The following is a 21,393-nucleotide window of genomic DNA, read 5'->3' as shown; positions in this document are numbered from 1 at the left end:
TTGTCACTCAGGGAAAGGTGACCTCGCCCATATGCTCTTTTACTGCCCTTCTCTGCAGACCTACTGGGGGAAGATTTTCGATTGCATACAACATATTTTCAATCTGAACCCTGTGAGGGAATTTGTATATGTTATATTGGGAGCTCTCGATCAACAGCTACCGAGCACACAGGATCGCCAACTCTTGGATTTGATGTTAACACTGGCGTGTAAGGTGATTTTGTGCAAATGGAAAAATGCATCAGAAGTTAGCTTTAAGACCAGGCAGGATTGGCTCTCCTTTTTGAGAGGAGCGGATAATCCGGCGCTACAATCTGCTACCTGGCGACCTTCCAATAAGAAACCCTGGAAAACACTTGATGAGTCCTCTTTCCGTTTTGATCCTCCGTGATGTAATAACTTGTGCTGTATACTTCCGAATTGCGGAGTCCTGTGCCTGACCTAATTATTGATGGCCTGGATTGTCATGTAACTGTACAGCTTCTACTTCCATTCCCTTATTTTGTCAACGTCATTATCCCCATGTAATCCTGTTTACAGATTTCGCCAGACAAGCATATCTTGATTTTCTTTTAGGTTTGTGTATTGTTGTCGAATATCGCATTTGATTTAATCTATGTATTGGAAGCCTTATTGTACTGTACTTTCTTTGTTTCCCTTTTTTCCTCAATAAAAATGATTTGAATTTAAAAAAAAGACCTACACAAAAATGTAGTTTTCACCCTCATCATATCTAAAGTGGATTATTGCAATGCCTTATTTACTAACATCCAGAAAAGATGCTTACATGAATTTCAAGTCCTTCAGAATGCCGCTGCGCACCTGCTCTTGGGAATCCCCAAATATCATTTTGCTGCTCATGGATTTTCCCAGATTCATTGGCTCCCCATTAAAAACGGATTGATTTCAAGGCCCTCTGCATTGCCTTTAAGGCACTACATGATGTTGGACCTGAATACTTTAAATACAAGTTTAAATGGTACACCCCAGCAGATCACTTAGATCTTCTGTGACTGATAATCTAGTGGTACCCAGGTTCAAAAGAGCCAACTGGGGCGGCTGCAGGTTTATCACCTGTACTGCAAAGCTTAGGAATTCGATGCCCTCAGATCTAAAGAGTAAATCATACCTGCCCTCCTTTCGCAAAGCTTTAAAAACGTGGCTCTTTAACATCTAGAAATCTATATACCTGGTCACGTCTGATTTTGTTCTTTCAGAAGCTTTAACACCTAGACACCCACTGGGAGTAGAGCACTGTACAAATCTAATTTTCATTTAATTTCATTCATTTCAATTATGGAAAATTATAGAAACAAATCATGTAAAATGATGCAAAAATATGCATTGACACCAGGTGCCTTTAGTATTCAGTTCAATGGTGCTCAATTTTACAATTTCTTAAGGCTCAGCAGGGCAGGTAGCTTACTGAGATTTGAAACTTGTGCCCGCAGGTTAAATTCAAATCTTTGTTGCTGTTGCATTATCCTGGTGAGCTATCTTATTGGGATTTAAAACTTTGATGTGCAGCGTACATATATTTCTGCTGCTAATGCCTTAATACAATTTCTGTCTTACCTGTAGTTTGCCATGCATGTCTGCAGCAGGGTCCTTCTTTTGAGTAACAGTGTTTTTCCTGCCTATGTCAAAATCTTTCCTCTCTGAAGAGAGGTTGGCCAACTGGTAGGTGGTGAAATACCCTAATGAATAGTGTGCATGCTTGGAAGCAAACACCAAAGGCATTCCAGCTCCCAAACCAATGATAATATTTGCACTTTAACTTTGTCAGTTTGTAAAAATAGTTTTTCTATCTGACCTGTGCTGGTCATGCTGATAGCTAACCCTCTTAAACACTGGTGTAATGATTCCTTGAGGAGAACTGGCACTGGCTATGCCAACTTACAAATTGTTGGAATGTGTGCATTTTGGAAAATCTGTCCTGCTTGCAGGCAATCCTCTCGTGGTGCATCTATTTCAGGAAGACAAGGCTAGCCAAGGGCCAGGAACTGTTTTCACAGTGTAGTCATCCTGAATCTGTCACTGGCTTCGTTCCCAGTTAATATACTCAAAACGACCTGGCAGAGAAAAGGAGGAAGAAAGCCATCGAATTGAGTAAGCAACCGTAGAGCAATACAGAGTAAAATGTCTCTATTATGGGCCGAGTAGATGGGCAGACTGGATGGATGTAAGACAGACAAGGAGGAAGGCAAACTGGAGACCATGGAAGGTGTTAAAGGGCCCATCTGGTGATTGACTTCTCAATACATTTTAAAAGCCAAGCTGATATCATCAAACCATCACTCCAGAATGCATGTTGTTGGTGACTGTTAGTGATGCAGGACTGGGTAAGGAGTACTGTTTTTTCGACAGTGAATGGCCCCTTTAGGAGCAGGCAGGAAGTGTGGCAGGGTAAGCTGAACAATGGACATAGAGAAATAAATGCACTGAGAGAGGCTCACCACTGAGGCAAGTATTTCTGGGAACATGGGCGATATTATTCATGTGCATCCTTATTCCGGGTACCAAGACCTTTGGTGCAATCTGATGCTCTTTTTGGGCGTTTGTGATATCCCTTTAAGGCAGCTGTCTACAGCAGCCTTAATGCAACAATGACCCACGAGAGGCCTGGAAACCTTACCTTGGCCTCCCTGTCCACGCCTCTCAGGTGCCTTCCAGTACTTAACCCTCTGAATTTGCCTTCCAGGCAATGCCCTTTCTTTTATTTCAGTTGACCCATGCCACATTACATATGCCCCTTGTATATGCTTACCCTTGCCTCAATGTCGCCTTGTCCATGTCTCTATGACTCTTTGCCCCCTGCTCATGGACCACTTGTACCTCCCTGCCAGTTAATCTCTGTGCCGCCCTGCCCATTTCTCCCTGGGCAGTGCCTCATCCACCTGCCCTCATCTGGTGCATCCCCCTTATACTCCATGCTAGCCTAGTCTCCTATGCCTGTATACCACCTTCGTACCTTGTACCTCCCAGCGCCACTGACTCCATGTACCTCAATGCTATCTGCTCATCCCTGCTGCCAGATCCCCTTGTGCTTCAACTCCCCTAGTCTGCCTCATGCCACCCATGCCTCCCTGATGTGGCATCATACCTAAGAATCTAGTGTAAAATGTGTGTGAGCTCAAATTGTGCTCAGTTCATGATTGATGCAGGAGAAGAGTAGGTGAAAAAACATTTGAGTGATGTTTCCATCCATTAATGCACAAGCACTTGTGACGAATTGACCAAGTAGGGCCCTATTTAAAGATGTGTTCTCTGGTGAATTCTATGCCCACACATCAATCTTCTGAAGCACATCGAATTCCCAAAAACATATAGGCATAGATGCATCAAGGTAAAATCCGCTTGCAAAGGGGCAGATTCTGACCAGTATTTTTGCCTTTGGGATGCATCATCCCAAATGCAAAAATCGCAAATTAAGAAATCGCAAAATTGCGAATACTTGCATTTAAGGAATCTCAAATTGAGATTCCTTAAATGCAATGCATTAAAGTTTAAAGAAATAGCGATTTCACTAATAGGGATCGCAAATTACCATGAAGTTGAACTTCATGGTAATTTGCAAAAACTTTGAAAAATGCACTAAAGTGCATGTGTGTGTGCAACATATGTGCACAGATCAATTTCAGGGGTGCAACAGGGTATCCTTTGGACACCCCTGCACCCTTGAAATCGCATTCTCAATTTGCGATTCGCTAATTGCGATTCGCAAATTGAGAATGCCTTCCCATTCATTCCTATGGGCCTCTAGGCCCATAGGAATGAATGGGGAGATATTCCTTAATTGCAATTAAGGAATTTTAAGAAATCGCTATTTTTTTGTGATTTCTTCTTGCATTGCATTTTGCTATTCCTTAATAGCGAATCGTTATGTTTCGCTATTGAGGAATAGCAAAATGGGTTCTTGATGCATCTGGGGGATACTTGTCTAAATCTGCAAATGCCTAAGGTATCCTTAAAATGCTTATGTGCACATGATATTCATACAGAAATAGTTGCTTGATGATGTTTCAGACATCTCCTGGTTTGTTCCTATGTAAACCATTGTCTTACTGTGTATCTCTCTCTAAACCTGAGATACCCGAAGATATCTCCTAATCTGGTCCTTAAAAAAAACACGGTGTACTGAGGATGAATGAATGAATGAACAGTACTTGTAGAATTCAAACAGCAATATCAGAATGTATTCGGGCACTTATCTAACTATGCTTTTAAATCTAAATAAAGAGATTTTCCCAGTGATTATTTTGTGCTGCTGTTTGACTGTTCTTGGCACCGGCACTTGTTTTTGACAGTACACCACTCATCGTTTTTAGAAACAGACACTCAGATGATAGACAGAATGCAGAGCAAATCAAACATTCAGCCTTAGTCAAGAGATCTGCGTTAAATCCATCGTTATTTTGCTCCCCATGCCACCCCAGTTTAGACCCTGTTTTAAAGCACAAGACATCAACGAGAGTAACAGCAAAAAAATATATAATTCCTGTGGGTCCAGGATATTCTAATAACTTTGGGTGACCTGGAATAGTTCAAGGTGAGCTTTGAAGGAGTGTTATGGCATTTGGCATCACTGGAAGCAGGGTAGGCTTAGCTACTGTGTGCTTCAGTGGGCTGGCAGGGTAGGGACCTGTTTCACTGCCGGTGGGTGTCGGTTTTGTTGATTTAGACGCGCTGCCAGTAGGGATGTGCCCGGCAGGTCCCCGACAACAAAACTAGCCCCCACCGACAGGGAAACAAGTCCCCACCTTGCCAGCCCACCCAAATACCCAGTGACCAGTAGGCCAGTCCGGCCCTGATTGGCAGAGGCAGTGGGTAGCGCAAGCTGCAGTGGTCTAATGAGAAATACCTTGGCCGCTGCCACTTTATTTTTCTACGACTTAAGCACTGCCTATTCTTTAATAGACAAGTCTACATACCTGAACCTGTCCAGAGTCAACAAGATCTAGATCTTAGAGAGGAACAAGATTGTCATTATTGCTTTACCAAAAGTCTGAAACTGCAAAGGAAGAGTGTCACAACTCTTGGGTGACAAATAGTAAAAAATATATCTCCTTATCTGGCCCATCTAATCCTAGGGAACCAGGAAGGAGAAGTGAACAAAATCCAAGGGCAGAAACATGCAAATATAATTGAATCTCAGCACTATATTTGTGTAAACAGTGGCCTAGCTAGACCTATTGCGGCCCGGGGCGATCCCTGAGTTTGCCACCCCGTACAGGTAAGAATGGCGGTGGTGGGTGGGTGGCGGCGGTCGTCAGACGACTTATTCCCGTTGAGGAGGGGGTCGACAGATGACTTGTGCTCAGGGGGTAGGTTATCAGCAGATGACTTGTTCACCTCTGACTCCCCCCAAAAAGCCCCCCCCCCCCCAGCTACGCCACTGTCTAGAAGCTTCCAGAAATGTTGTGCTCTGCACATTGTACTCTTTAAGCGTGAATGCTCACTTACTCACTCGTTCACTTTGATGGAACAAACCACTCCTCACCACCCACTGACATGCCATCCCTTAATCCTGTTATTCTCATGCCCAACTTTTTACTGTAAGCCTTGTAAACCGTCACCCCTGAAGTATCGCCTACTGCCAAAGTTACTTGTAACATTATCTGGAAAAAAAGTAATTTAATGAATATAATTTCCAAATTCTGATTAGTCTCCATAGGTAATGTAATTTTATATTGTATTATGTTATGCTATGGTATGTGATGCTATGTTACATTGCATTGTGTTATGTGATGTGATGTTATGTTTTGTTATGTTACGGTACATTGCTTTATGTTATGTTACTCTTCATCTCAGCGGGCGGTAGGTGATATACATTTCACTGATGTATGATCGATATCTCTCCTACTTTTCAATGCTTTTAGCTGCTTTTTGGCAGATATTGCAGATATTTACCACCATATTTCATGTATTCAACAGCAGTGTCCATGGTCAAGTTACATAACCGGTGCTTGTGATCCAGATTTGACAAAGCATCCTTTGATACAGTAAGATTTAATAATATCTCTAACTGCTTTATACTTTATAATATATGAAATTGATGGTGTCAGTTGTGGTATCACTAACTGTTCTAAAGTGTAAAATATCTAGAACCAGCAAAATGTAAATGACACCAGCATAATTTGCATAATTTTGGGAATTTTGCATTACGAGTTTCGAGAAATCCCCCACATTAAACCCATTATATACAAAAATAACATCTGTACAATTATTCTAAATGCCACTGGTTTGCCTTATTAGATATTATCTTGGAGATCTGACACAGATTCTGTCCTCCTGAACCTAATGGGACTCCCTGTCATTTAACGTGCAATGCAATTTTGGCATATTAGCCATGACCAATGCCAGTAAAACCCTTCTTTACTTAGTACCAGTTCAGAGCCAGCAAAAAATCGATTATATTGTGGAAGTGCTCAGCCCCTGACTATATCTGGCCTGGCTACAATGAAGCTGTTGTTCAGGTTTCACCTGAATGGAATTTCTATGCCACAGCTACTGTGCTCTTCTGCATTTTGGGAATGTGCTTCAGTGCATTCTGGGAAAGTTTAAAATTAACCACATATATTCAAATAGGCTTAAAGTGTTGTGATTTAGAAATATGAGAGGCAGCTGCCCAAATAACAGTGTAGACGGTAGAAATTAGGAATTCTTTCAGAATCCTTCCAAAAAGAACTTTGTATTCAGTCTAAAGAGAATCATTAACTAGGCAGGAAACATGAAGCTTTATCAAGAATGTGTGGTGATAACAAGTAAGCTTTTTTATAACAAATGTTGTGAAAATAGGTTAGCTGGTGCAAATTAATAAAAATGTTTCTCTGTGCCGGACTCTTTTCAACATTTAATCAATATGTGACACAATGGTACACATAATCAGCACGCACCCATTGTTTTCCCAGTAACATATTAAGGCACGTAAAACCAGGTGACATTTACAGTGGGCATAGGCCTTCTTAAAGAAAACAGGTTCTAATAAATACTAACTCTGCATCATGCTGTAGGAAAGTGGGTTATTAGTAGGTGGTGGTATACACCCTTGGCTAGTAATGATACCGCTGTCACAAATAGATCCAGTCAAGTCTCAGTAAATTAATCCTTGCTCAACTCTTGGTAGTTTAGCAAACGAGCAGTCAGGCTTAATGTATTAGCAGACATGTATGAGTAAAGCATTTAATACCACCAAAACAGTAAATAAATAAAAGTCACACCACAATAAAAATTGAGCACTGATTTTTAAAAATAGATACTATTCTTATCCTCAAAACAACAAAACTCCAATAAAGAGAAACGGAGATATGAATTTTCGAAGATTAAATAAAAAAATTGTGCATTCTAGTGCCAAAAAGATTAAAGCACCACTCACGTCTATCTGGTCATGCTGGACTGGGACAAAGTCAAAATTTAAGGCCAACCACGATGGAGCGTGGGTCAGATAGGCTGAAGGCTAGGTCCCGGTCAAAAGTTTAGTTCAGACTTAGTCCTTTTCTCTAAGCTTTTCTCTCGTCAACAGGCTTGTTAGCGGGTCCTCGGGCTTCTCAGACCCGGAGTTTGATTCAACAATGACAGCCTGTCTTAGCATGATACCTCAGTGAACCTCTGAAAGTGTTTGTCCTCGGTGTCGATGACGAAGAGCTCCGGAGCTTTCAGAGGGACATATGAACAAGGTCATGCTGATTGGTGAAGTGACCGTGGCAGCTTGACTCTCGGTGTCGAGCCGGTCTCCTCCTGGAGTTTTTCTGCAAAACTTTTCAGAAAGTTTCCAAACTTTGAGATCTTGTTGGTTCTGAGTTTCTTTGGGGGCAAATAAGGCTCCACTAGCTCAGGCTGAGGGTTGAGAGACTCTGGATTGCCTCTTAGGTGCTAGGACTCAATTTGCCACAATGCACTTGCACAGTCCAGGAAAAATCCAGTTGCAACTGGTCAGCTGAGGTGATCCTCTCTTTAGCTTGGCACGTGACTTCTGCCAACTCTGTTTTACCTGTTCCTGGTCAGAGAGTACACATCTTTTCCTTTGAGTGAGTCATAGTCCTTTCTTTGTGGAGCCTTGCGAGTGCTGCAGGTTCAGTCTTTCTGAAGGCAAGCCGTCTGACTACACTCCCCTTCCAGCCCCTCTCATAATATACTAGCAGGTCTGCCAACTGGCTCAAGATCAAGGAAGTGGGTGCTGGGCTGGGTCCTATGACATCTGTTCTTCTGCCTTTGACGTCCAGCTTATCAGACCATCCCCTTCCTCTTCATTCTCCAGGAACCAGACCTCCACCCACCAAATGGTTGTATTGGTGCAGCCTCTTCACACCAATCAGAGAGCAGCTTGGCTCTGTCTTTCAAAGTCTGACCAATCAGAAGAGGCTGCTTCAGTTACTCTAAGTAACTTTAGTATAGTAAGTTCTTAAAACGCCTTTCCTGTAATAGTTACATTTCATCCAAATTTGGCAAGTTGTTGGATTTATTGTGACTATTAATTTGATACTTTGAATGGCATTGCTAGCTAGCTCCAATGCAAAAATAGACTGGAAATGTATTTGAAAGTAGCGCAAAGCAGTTCCTAGCGCTGATTTGCATTACTTAACGCCAAAGGGGGGAGATTCATGGGTGGTGCATGGGCATTCCCATTCAACCACCAATGGTTTTTGTGCAATTTCTATCTAGACAGGGTTTTTGCATCATAAAATGACACCCTTTTTAATAGGCACTATCAAGGACAAAGGTCTTTATTTCACCTTTCATTTTTTACTTTGCATTTATGCTGCACTGTATAGCACACATACAAAGTTAGAAACAGTTTAAAGTTAGTCTAAGCATAGTATTTTGTACAGGAAGGGTACCCTTCTAGTGCAAAACCTATACTAGACTCACTTTACACCTTTGCATATGGTGCAAATGTGTGTGCGTGACACTTCAGCAGCTTGATTGTGCGCCAGCGCTAGTAAGAGAGGAGAGTGCCATATCTCAGTACCCCTTCACCATCCTTTTCAATTGAACTAACAGACTCACATGCCCACTGCTCAAATTAAATTAGTATTTCCCTATACTAATTCCCCACTAATCCTGCTTGGGTTCCGAAGTAGCGTGCTACCCATTGAAAAGCACTTCAACACATCATCAGGGCTAGCAAGCGCTATATATATGCAAACCCTTCCCTCTCTATCCCTCCAATATCCTTTTTATATCCAAATAAAAATCTCACATGTCCTCCGCTCAAATTAATTTCATATCTCCCTATAATAATTCACCACACTGTTCTGTTCTCTCCTTCTCATGTAATACAGCACATAATTTCGGGCTGCTGTACTGCAATGCTTGAGAATGTAAAAACAGACCCATCAGTGCTATAAAAAAACGAATTCAAATGTACTCATTAAATATCAAAACACATTCCACTTTGCCCAGGAGATTACCAAGAAACAATTATTATTTCATGCTTCCTTGAACAGTCCAGAGGGAAAAATATATCAACATTTAAGTGCGCCTCAACACAGGCATTCAGTATGAGTGGCCTGCTTAAATGTGATCTGTGTGTTAACTCATGTTACTGAGTAAGTAAATTATTTATTGTTTGATTATTTAAAATCTTACAATACTTCCAATACACAAACATTTTCAAGTTATATAGTACGATACAATAATAAAAAAATAAAAAAAAGGCAGTTTTGTCCTTAAAATTAAGATGCTTGGGTCTTAAAAACAGAAATAAAATGTAAAAATTATTTATTTATTTATTTAATTTTTTCTTAAAAACTTTTTTCCTCATCTATTTTTCTATTTCAGTAGTTATTATCTTTAAAAATTTAACAAAGGCAACGTTCATGACTATATCATTTGGATGAAGACAAATTTTCAGTGCCTGCCTGCATGTTCTTATACCCCGGAGATTAAGGTGAGGTTTGAGTAATGCACATCTTTCCCTACGAAGTCCAGGACAGATACATAGGAGGTGGACAATATTTTCTTCTCCACCTTTACAAAGTCTGCAGAATAGACTGGAGTTAGTTTTTTTCCATGGCAGAGCGTGACTAAGGCCTGGCAGAATTCCGAATCTTGCGTTCATAAAACATTGTTTACTTCTTTCGGACCATGGTATCTCCAGGTATTCTTGCACTTTCTTTTTTCCATATCCATTTGTTACTGTCCACGAGTGTTTTCTTTTTGCCAGCACGTTTTTGTCATGTAGAAGTGATAGGTAGTTGGTTGTGCGATTCACTATTTTTTTAAATGATCCATTGTTTATCGTATTGTTCCATATAGGCATCAGCGAGAACTCTTCTAATGCCTCGTGAAGATATCTCCAAGCAAGTGATTTTTTATTATTTTTTACTTCTTGCCAGAGTATTTGTGAAATTTGATTGTCATGGTCATTCTTAAACCTATACCACATTTTAATAAACTGACCTTTTCTTGCTAACTCTTGATTGTTCAAACCGAATTCCAGTCTCATTTGTGCTGGCGAAGCATTGGTTGGGAGGTGGAAGAGAGATCTATATACTTTAGAAAGTACCTTATTAATTAGTTCCGCATCCGTACCCATTAGTGCCTCACTTCCATATGTAATATTTGGGAGCAATTTCGCTCCTATGATTTTCAGTAGTGGCCCATAAGTTAAATTCCCAAGGGATTTTTGTGCTATCTTGAATGCTGCTGTTAGTGAGTTGGCTTTCCTTTGGATGTCCTGTTTCTGATGGAGATAATTTCCCTTCTGGTCAAACAGTACACCCAGATACTTGTACACCTCTATTTGTTCAAGTTGGTTGTTTCCCATGTACCATTTATTTTTTTGTCTCACATTTTTGTTCCTGGACACCACCATGATTTTTGTTTTGGTTTCATTAATAACCATTCCATTTTCATTTGCATACAAAAGTGTTCTGTTGGTTAGACGCTGGAGACCTATTTTAGTGTGACTTAGTAGGATCGCATCGTCCGCATACATCAAGTTGGATATCAGCTTATCCCCCAATTTAGGAGGATGTGCATTAAGGTCATCCAGGTTAACTGATAAGTCTCCTAGAAATAGATTAAAAAGGAGGGGGGCCAGTACACATCCCTGTTTCAGCCCTTCCAATGCAGGAATTTCCTTTGTTAATGATTGACCATCCCCCATCCTTACTCTTACCCAGGTTTTGTTGTGCAGCAACTGTATAAGATTTAGTAGCCCAGCTGGGATGCCTTTTTCCAGAAGTTTTTTCCACAATAAGTTTCTTTGCACATAGTCAAAAGCAGACTTAAAATCTACAAAACATAGATATAATGGCAGTTTTATTCTCAATGATTTTTCAATTGTTAGCGATAATGCCATGATGTTTGTCATTGTTCCCAGCCCTTTAATGAAACAAGTTTGATTCATTGGCAAAATATTGTTTTCTGTTACCCATTCATTTAGTTTATTTAGGAGTACTCCAGCAAACAGTTTGGCATCTGTGTCTTGTAAGGTAATAAGTCTATAGTCCTCTGCAAGAGACCAATTACCTTTCTTATATATAGGAGAGATTAGAGATCCTCGCCAGGAGTCAGGGATTTTTCCCGTCTCTATCACTTCTTTGAACACTTTTACCAAGTACGTCGACCAAAAGTCAGGATGTTCTTTGTATAGGGCAAGTGGTATCCCATTAGGGCCTGGCGCCCCATCTTTCTGCTTCTTAATTAATTTTATTAAGTGCACTTTAGCAATTACAAATTGTTCTTGCATCTCATCACTAGCTGTACAGCTGTTTTGTATACTCACAGTGATTTTTGCTGCACCATTGTTGTTTAGATGTTTTTCTAGGAACTTAGCCCATTCTTGTTCTGTTAATGTTGATGAAACTACCAATTTGTTTGGCCGTACTAATTTGTTTATAATTTTCCAGAATTCTCTTGCATTAGCCTGTTTACTTGCATGCAATAGTTTGGAGCATAGTTCCTGTTTTGCTTGATATTTCTCATTCCATATAAGTTTTTTTAGGTGCTGGTTCAATGTTTTTAAGTTAGTCAGGGTCTCCTCACTAGTCGATGAGGAATTTAGTTGTCTTCTTATCCTATTCCGTGCTCTTTTTAACTTTGTTATTGTATATGGAAGATTCATATGTGAGTCTTTTTCCTCTGCTTCACGATTCAACCTCATACTGCTTAGATTACTCCGGGATTGGGGTTTCACTACTTTTTTAGTAAATTCCACCCACTGGTCAACTGCTGACTCCTTCCTATTTTCAATGAAGCAGCTCCTTATAATATTTTCGACCTTTTCATTCATGCTGTCCTTATTGAAATTAGTCCAAATTATTTTTTTGTAGTTTATCGTTCCAGTATATCCTGGCACAGTATAATATTGTTGGTTAATATTGTTTGTAATATTGGTGGTTATTATCTGCTGACAATGGTCACTGTCTTCGACTTTAACCAACCTATAAGAGATTATGTTATGAAATATATTCAAGAGACCATTGTATAATCAATCCTGGAGCTTGCATTATGGGCTATATATGTGTATGCAGGCGGTCTATCGTCTTTAAATCGACCATTAAGGACTCGCAAACCGTGCGCTTCCATATCCTTGATGAATGTTGTACCTCTTTGGTTTCGCCCCTTGTTGCTCGTACTGCCTTGATGCTCTTGCTGCGGTATTGACCATTGTTGGTCCTGGGATTGTGATACATCGTCCCTTATAAATGGTATTAATAGGTTCAGGTTAAAATCCCCAGTCATCACGTAGTCTACTAATGGATTATTTAGCATTAGTTCCAGCAGTATAGTATTAATGGTAGCACATATATCAGTTCTGCTTGCTTTTGTTGGATGGATGTATACATTGATTAGAATTATTGACCTATCATTGTACTCAGTATTTTTGTATTTCAGTTTTACTATGAGAATGTTTTTACTATTTGTTGCAATTTTTTATGTTCTGCTTGCAGACTGCAGGAGACAAAAGTTGCTAACCCCCCACTTGAACGACCGTATCTGTGATTTTTGCTTGCATTTTCATAGTAACCTACATAACCATTCAGTGCAAACGGGTGGGGTTCCCAAGTTTCTTGTAGAAATAAGATTTGACATGGTATGGGTATACACCTTATATGTGCGTTGGATAGTTTGGACCCTACTCCATTTATGTTCCATGAACACATTCTCAACTCAGTTGCTTTTGATTCGGAGATGGGATTTTTAATCCTTCATTGTTCATCATTGTTATGAAGAGCCTGCACAATCCATTTTTCGTTTATTCCTGATGTGATATCATTTGTGGAAGGTGGCGGTGCCACTCTTGATGAACTAATGGATCTACCCCGAGCGTTCCTAAGTACAGTTCCTTTTTGTTTGGTATTTTGCTCTGTTTGAACCAAATTTGCCTCTTTAATGAATGGAATTGGATACACTTTCGGGACCTGCTTTGTAATAACTATCCCCCAGGCCTTAAATATCGGAATTTCTTTTAATATTTGCTCTGCTATTGGCATTGAATTAACTGTGACCAGTGTCATTTCTTTGGAGCTGTTCTTATCAGCAACAAATTCTATGGAGTTGATGTCATCGTTCTTGATATTGATTAGTGCTGGGATTGATTGGAATAATCTGAGGATGTTCCCTCTATTCAATGTATCGTATCTGCCTCTGGATTCATATTCAGGGTTAAATATCAGTTGAATTTTCTCAGCAATTACTTGATTTTCTTTACACGGTTTTTCCATTATTTGATTTGTTTTATATCTAATTGTTTTTTCTCCTTCTCGTTTCTCAATTACTAATTGATCCAAATACGGAGGTTTAATTTTATGCTCTACTATTGCTTCTGAGTTCCATCCAGGTACGTCGTTCTTGATTTCCCTCAGACATGGATCTGTGTTTCCATTGTAAAACCCGTCTTGTTGCTCGCAGGATTTACTCATTGTTTTTAGTGACTGAGACATTCCATTCCTATGACCCTGTTTAGAATCGTTCACCTGGGCTTCAACTTTCTCCATTCTATTTTGTTTTTTAACTGGAGGGTTCGTTCTAGCCATCTCATTTAATTTTATTTCATTTTGTCCTTTTTTATCCACATTATGTAATAGTTGTTCCTGTAATGGTTCTTGTGTGAATATTGAGAATACTTTCTTAGGCTCCTTGATGTACAAAGGAGAACTTTTTCTTTCCTTACTTGGGTCTTCTTGTTGCAGTACTCTATTTTTTATACCATCAGATTTTATTGTTTCTTCATGTTCCTGCTGACTAGACTTTATTGTTTCCTCATTTTTCTGGTGGCTAGACTTTTGATTTTTTCTTGCTTTGCGTAGTTTTTTCCTTTGCCTTTTTGACATAGTATAACCGTTTGAATCTTGTCTCTTACAATCATATTCTCCTATTCCTGCTGTATTTCTATCTTCTTCGTGCATTACATTCCTTTGGTTGAATTCAGATAAAAGGTCACTTACATCTTGTGTTTCTTCTTTGTCCTCTGACAACCTCACTATTACTTTTTCTTCTTTGTTCGTTTTCGGGAAGATTTTGTCATCCTCCATATTAACTATATCCATATCTTTAGTTTTCCTTGTACCCACTTCCTGCCCAGTTTCTTTCTTTAGAGCATTTTTTGTGTCCTCTATTATAGTATGCAAGACCTCCGGTATTGCTGCAAGTTTCTCCAATAGGGGGGAGCAGATACATTCCATGTCTGTTTTTTGTTTATCATTTTGGACTCTGATTATCAGATTATTAAGCTGCGCGAGTTCGTTGTCTATCCCTGCAACTGCTGTTGCCATCATTGTGAGGAGATCAATCTGAATGTCCATCTTGTTCGATTGGTAATTTAATGCCTCTAGGGTTAGCGTTGATGTTTGATAAAATAAGTCCCACTTTATTCCAACAGTTGGCATGTTTGTTCCAATTGGGTTGTTTTCAAGAGGAGTTTCATTTATAGGATCTGTTAGAGAAGCAAAATCTGTCTTATGGATGATATTTGCCTTTGAGAGCACATTCTCTCTTGTGGTGTTGTTTAGACATGTTTTCAGCTTTTCGTGGTGTCCATAATCATTATTGTGATCCAGTGTATTAATTGGTCCGATATGAGTGTCATCATTGTATGACTGAGGTTTCTTCCTGATTTCTACATTTACTTCCAATGGTATTACTGTCCGTTTTGATTTCATCATACTGCTTGCAGTTAGTAGATTTTGTTTTTCTAGCATTTCTGGATCCTTTAGATTAGCTAGGTCGACATTATTTGAGTCCGGAGTGATGGTTACATTTAGGATATCATGATCATTAATTTGGAACTCATAGTCCTTCATTTGTAGAACACAATCTCCTTTTAGGGGGGTGCTTTCAATAATTTGCCTCTTGTGTTTTTCAGTTGACATTGGGTTTATTGGCGTTTGTAGATTGTCCTTTTCCATATCCTTATGCATAATAATAAGAGCAACAGCCGTATCTTTCAGGAACTCAAACTTATCCGGTATTTTTCCTGATTTTGCAAACATTCTGGCTATTGGTGAGATTAAGGTTTGATTTTGTCTTAGAGTACTGGCTTTCACATTTGGCTGCTGTAGTTTCTTTATACGTCTGGCAGTTGTCCCCGCTGTTCTCACTTTGCCGGAGCGCATTCTTACTTTATGTTTTATCAATCAATCAATCAATCATGCCATTTGTATAGCGCACTACTCACCCGGGAGGGTCTCAAGGCGCTTGGGGGGAGGGGTATGCTACTGCTCGAACAGCCAGGTCTTGAGTTGTTTCCTGAAGGCGAGATGGTCCTGAGTCAGCCGAAGGTGGATGGGGAGGGAGTTCCAAGTCTTGGCAGCCAGGTAAGAGAAGGATCTTCCTCCAGCGGTGGCTCTTCGGATCCTTGCTGCCCACTATTTGTTTTCCTTTTCCGGGTCCTCAAGCTCAGGGATAACACAGTTCCAATATTAAACGTGCAGCCTGTGCTCTGCAGCAACAGCGTCTATTGTCACAGTGCTTCTCTCACAGCACTCACGCTTGCATTGGACCCACTTGCAGCCAGATTCCCACTTGGATGGTATGGAGTTCTGGGGAGGTGTTTTTTTTTTTTTTTGCAGTGGCGTTGTTTTCCCTGCGAGGATCTCTGCGTGTCTCCACACTCACGCACTCACGCCCAAATACAGCAATTAATCCACTAGCCCTCAAACTCACAATTTCTTGATCTTTTCGTCCTCTCTCTAGGCGGGCTTTCCCCTGATATTAGAGATTATCGCAAGGAAGTGAGTTTGTATGGAGCCGGGTTGAAAGGTTACCTCCTCCTAATGACTGCTTTGCATTGCTGCACTTCTATGCCTTCCCCCCACACCTTGTGGACGCGCCCTCCCAAGCCCGTCTGCCTTATCGATAAGGGACAGCTGCCGTCAGGAAGGGAACAGGGTCAAGGGCAGGGAGGTTGGCTAAGCGCTGCAGCAGTTAAACAATAAGGCAGCAAAGCAAGAATCCTTACCTAGAGATAAGTGTCCTTGTGTGCTAATTATTCACCAGCATTCACCAGCACCAGCACGCCTCTTTAATTCCTCTGTAAGTCCCACAGTGTTATCAAGTGCTATCAAGTGATTCAATCGCCTTCAATCGCCTTTGATCAATATTCGCCTTGTAACAGCAGTCGCCTTGGAACAGTAGTCCACCTCCCAGTACACAAACCCACTGCAAGGCAAGCAGCAGCAAGGCCCCTGCTACTTGTGCTGCTACTTGTGCTGCTTGCTAGGAAGTCAGGAAATCAGCTGGTCGGCATTGATGGAACTGTGATTCCCGGCCGCCTCCCGGCAATGCTTTATTGGAGTGTGGTGCTGCCGGCTAGCTCGTGCCCTGCGGGGGACTGATGCAGCTGCCGTGGGTTAGGCGATTAGGGGGGTCAGACCTGCACCTGCGCCTATGCCGTCGTCCGGTTCCAGCTCTTGGCGCCCTGCTCCCTGACCCCTAAGGTGTGGACGCCTGGACGCCTGGACGCCTGGTGAACGCCTGTGGGCGGGGGGCGACACGGGAGCAACACCGCTGCAGTGTCCGCTGCAGTGACACTGTGGAGCTGCAGAGCCTGGGGCTTCCGCGGACTTCCGCGGGTCCGGTGGCTTGAAAGCCGCAGGTCTCTGCGGGCTTACTGCGGGGGCTTACTGCGGGTCTCTGCGGGTCTCTGCGGGGGTTCAGGGATCAGGTCACGCCCTGCCCTCTGCACGGCTTTGGCTTCGGCTCAGATCAGCTTAGCTCCGCACCACGCCACCGCCACCGCAGTTGCTCCGCTTCGTGACTCTCTGGTCTGACTCGCTGCTCTCGCTGCTCTCTGGCACCACCACCAACTCCTGCTCGAGCCTGCAAGAACTCATGTTACTGCACATATCACAACTATAGGTTTTGTGATAATTATCGGCAGGTCCAATCTGCTTACATTTATCAAAGGACAAACATCTGGTATTTGCTGGCGTTTGCAGATTCGACGTGGAAAGCACCAAAATCTGCTTGTTATTCCCCCAAAATTGGGGGTGGTATGTATTTCTCCCGAAACATTCCCACTCGTCAGATTTTATCAGCAACGATAAAACTTACAACTTTAATTGGGCTGCTCGTAATGAAGGTCTTTGAGCCAAAAAATTGACATCAGGTTGCAAAATAACGAATATAAAAAAATGATCTCACCCAAAACCCAAACAGTGTCTAAAAATAATAGCAGACCGTTCCAGGCAATTGTGTAAACCTGTTAAAAATAGGACCGTGTTTTGTCTTATTACTTTGCTTCCAGAATATTGTGTTCTACTGTTTTCTAAGAGGTTTTTAAAAAATATTTCTGTCTGCACAGACTCAAGGACTCTCTCTGCCACTCACTGGGAGCAGTTGAGTCTCTGAGATGGGAGACTGGATGCATTGCAAGAACACAGTACCTTCACCTTTGACCCAGCTATCAGAGATGAATCCACCAGCTAAATTTTCTCCACAACATGATTCTGTGGTGGAGGAATGTGGTGGAGCAATTCAGCTGACTGTTTGTCCTCTGTTTTTGCAGTTCCACAAGAAATTGGAGTATTTTCAGTTCCTTCCAAATGTTCAATGAGGCCCTAGGTCTCTGTTGTACCGAAGTACATTTTGAATACTCCACAATTTTGAAGAGATTAGTGACAATAACAACTCACAAAATAGTAACATGGGCTGGGGATGGAGAGGTTTCACATCCATTATACACCTTCTTACATTTTTCTAACTTATGCTGAAAATGGGGTTTTGTAAGATTAACAAGATGTTTGCTATTGCTTGAATAGTCATGAATTGCAGTTTTATAAACAACTTCATAAGCCAGGACGACTGGAGACTTTTGATTAAATTGGTATAAAAGCTGCCGGCGGTTACGCTGGCTATCAGATTAATATTCCCTCTTTCGTTCACAGATTTAAGAAAGATAAAGCAAACTTTTCTTTGAGCTCAGACGGTTCACTGGTGTGTGATTCAACCTTGGACACGGACTATTCCATAGCCAAGAAATACATGGGCTTTACAGAAGAAGATTTTGAACAGGCAGTAAGTATATGTAGTCAATTCCATAATTTGGGCAGAATGCAGAATTTAGTGGTACCAAAAATCTTCTGATTTCAAGTGTTAAATCCAAAAAAGAGCCTGGTGTGGTGCCAGAATATCTTTGTCAGAATATTGTCTGCCATAAATATTGTGGCCTAACTGTTGTTTATAGTTGATGGGAAATCGCCACAAATAGGATTCTACATTTATAGTCCATATTAAGGACACAAAATTTATAGGAGACAAAATAGCTGTGTTTGATATTTAGACATACACCCAGAGAACCAATTAGTGAAATATTCACAATCGTTTTACTCATATGGTTGAGGAAATCCTTACACCAGATACCCCTTAAGGTTCAGCATTTCCTTTAAAAATAAGGGATTTCCACCCAACCTGGCCCTTTTCTTGATCTGTCTAGATGGCATATTATTCTCAGGAAGTTTTAGGTGCTCATTAGTATGACGGGTGGACTTTGTCCGTCCGCCATCCTGTCGGAATTTGGGACCGCCCGCCATAAGGGCGGGGGTCCCGTGGGGGGTATTAGGATGTGCCCGCCACAGTGGCGGGCACATCCTGCATTTTTAGCATTGTGGCGGGCGGTGCTCTCTGCACCGCCCGCCACAATGCTAAAAATGCATTGATGCATTTATGCATTTGCATTTGCATAAACAAGCGGCAGACACTGCGCGGTGCCTGCCGCTTTGTTAATGCAAATGAAGGGGGGTACCACAGGTACCCCCCTGTGCACCCCCACCTCTCTTTCACTCTGGGGGCCCGCAGGGGGCCCCCAGAGTGAAGACCGCATGCCTTTCCGTGGCGGCGAAGGCACCTACAGACGCCCATCATAATATGGCTGGCGGTGTCTGATAGACACCGCCACCATATTATTCCTTTTCCGCCCCGGCCGCAAGGCGACCGGGGCGGAAAAGCGGCGATGGTCTGTCCGTCCGCCGAGGTCCCCCCGCCATACTAATATGGCGGGGGGGGGAAACGAGTGAGGATGTCGGGCGGATTGCCCCGCCAGGCTGGCGGTGGCTACCTCCAGCCTGGCGGGGGTAATCCGCCCGATATCATAATGGGCCCCTTAGTGTCTGAGTGTCTCTGTAGTGCAATTTGAGAAAAAACACAAATTAGCCCCTTAATTAGCATTTCAGGAATTGTGAAAACTGCACACTATATCCCCACATACACTTTGGCAGGTCAAAGCTGTTAGAATGTGTGTGAAAAATTACTGTATCATTCCAAGTATCACAGTATTTTGACTCCCAATAGATTGTGAAAGGGCCGGACCCATTAGTTCTAGACCTTCTCTAAAGACACAATCCTATTGTTCTTTTTCGCAGCATGAAAGTGTGAAGGGGAGAAAATCGTTTAACATACAGTTAATTAGCCAATACCTCTCCGTGATACTTAATAACTGGTGGACAACTATGTAAGATTAGTTCATTTTTTATGAAGCCAAAAATAGCTGGACATAGAGACACCACAACACGAGAGTACAGAAATACAAAGGAATTAGCATGAACTATTAATTCAAGAAGTAGGATACAGAAAATAAAGAAACATGAGCCCACATTTACCTGCATCGAGCGTTGATAAGTAAGATGCATTAATCTATCCCTACTCTGGTGACATTCCTGCGTAAGCATTTTCAATGAAAAGGAAAAAGGTGTCAGTACGTGGAGTCTTCCTAAGAAGTCAACTATGGACTAGAGACTGTCATACGGGTGGTGTACGGTGGCGACTATGCCAGCGACCATCTCCTCGGTAACTCTCAGCATCCCCCATGGAGATGGTGGCAGATTACACCCCAAGGATAGATTACCTTCATGCCTACTTGAGGGACTCCCACGCTGCTATTTATTACGACAATGATAGTTCTGATTGTAATGTTGCAACAGTTGAGTATGGTATGACTAATGTATGACATGTATAAGATTGAAATCCAATAAAAAGGTTTATGAATTTTTTTAAAAAAAATCAATGAGTCGAGTAGCATAAAGCCACTATCATTAGACAGAGCTTGTTCTGAGATACTCTCCCTCTGGAAGCAAAATGAAGTGGTCACTTTCCCTAATTCCAGCAAACAGTTTTCCACAGGTAGAATTCCCATAGTGCACCTTGCGCAGGTCCTCTACTCTGGGTACAGTCCTAGACATACTTTTCCACGGTGTTCTCCATGTGCAACCTTGGCTACATTTCCTCCTTGGCTCCCAGGACTTCTCCCTTGTGAAACCCGGTGTCTTTACCTTTATCGATCCAAGCCACACGATTGTAACTTCTTCCCTCCTTGCCTAGCTACTAAAACAAGTGCATTATTTTCCCTAAAATAATGTTTCTTCACCTGCAATGCAAACATGAGAAAGAATAGATTCTATAGTGCACATGAAATTCAACTAATAATTCTAAAGCAAGAGTTTTCAGGGATTTGCTTTTCAGGCCTACGATTTTAGCTATCATAAGAACTTGTCACTTTTAGCATTATAAACTGGCATTACCCTGTTACGTTTTAACTAACATGTTTCCAAATTATATAAACATCATTGTTAAACACATTCAGTATATGAGTAACATCAATTTCACAACACACATTCTTCAAGTTAGCTTTACCTGCTAGTTACCTTTATTCCATACTATTTGTCAGTAACCTAAAACATGTACGTAGTTACATTAATACATTTCACAATCCTAACACTTCACGTTGATATAATTGCAAGATTATATGCGGATGTGCTCTAGACGGGATTATGATGCACCCCTACAAATGAAATGAGATTTTCGTCCATCAATCGCATAGCGGTAGGTAGCTGATCCTGGGCTTTGGCTGCTAGAATTAAGAAATAGTTTCCTCTAAAGTAAACCATTCTAAACCAAGGAACTGTTGCAAGAATCTTGAAGGAGAATGCAATGAATCTGATGGTTCATGTT

At 41.4% G+C, this 21,393-nt stretch overlaps 1 protein-coding gene across 3 annotated transcripts in view; it reads left to right on the top strand.

The window, feature by feature from the left end:
• LOC144768344 (adenosine deaminase-like) overlaps window positions 1-21,393 on the top strand; it is a 150,426-nt gene that overhangs the window by 117,484 nt on the left and 11,549 nt on the right. For all 3 annotated transcript variants that reach the window (XM_078651930.1, XM_078651929.1, XM_078651928.1), the window contains 2 exons: window positions 5,935-6,002; window positions 18,336-18,465. In XM_078651930.1, coding sequence (XP_078508056.1) covers window positions 5,935-6,002; window positions 18,336-18,465 — 198 coding nt within the window. The remainder of the gene's footprint in view (window positions 1-5,934; window positions 6,003-18,335; window positions 18,466-21,393) is intronic.

Source organism: Lissotriton helveticus, chromosome 7 (assembly GCF_964261635.1).
Source record: "Lissotriton helveticus chromosome 7, aLisHel1.1, whole genome shotgun sequence".
In the NCBI taxonomy this organism is placed as follows: Eukaryota; Metazoa; Chordata; class Amphibia; order Caudata; family Salamandridae; genus Lissotriton; species Lissotriton helveticus.
The sequence above is the reverse complement of the archived record's forward strand: the minus strand, read 5'-3'. Positions and strand labels throughout refer to the sequence as shown.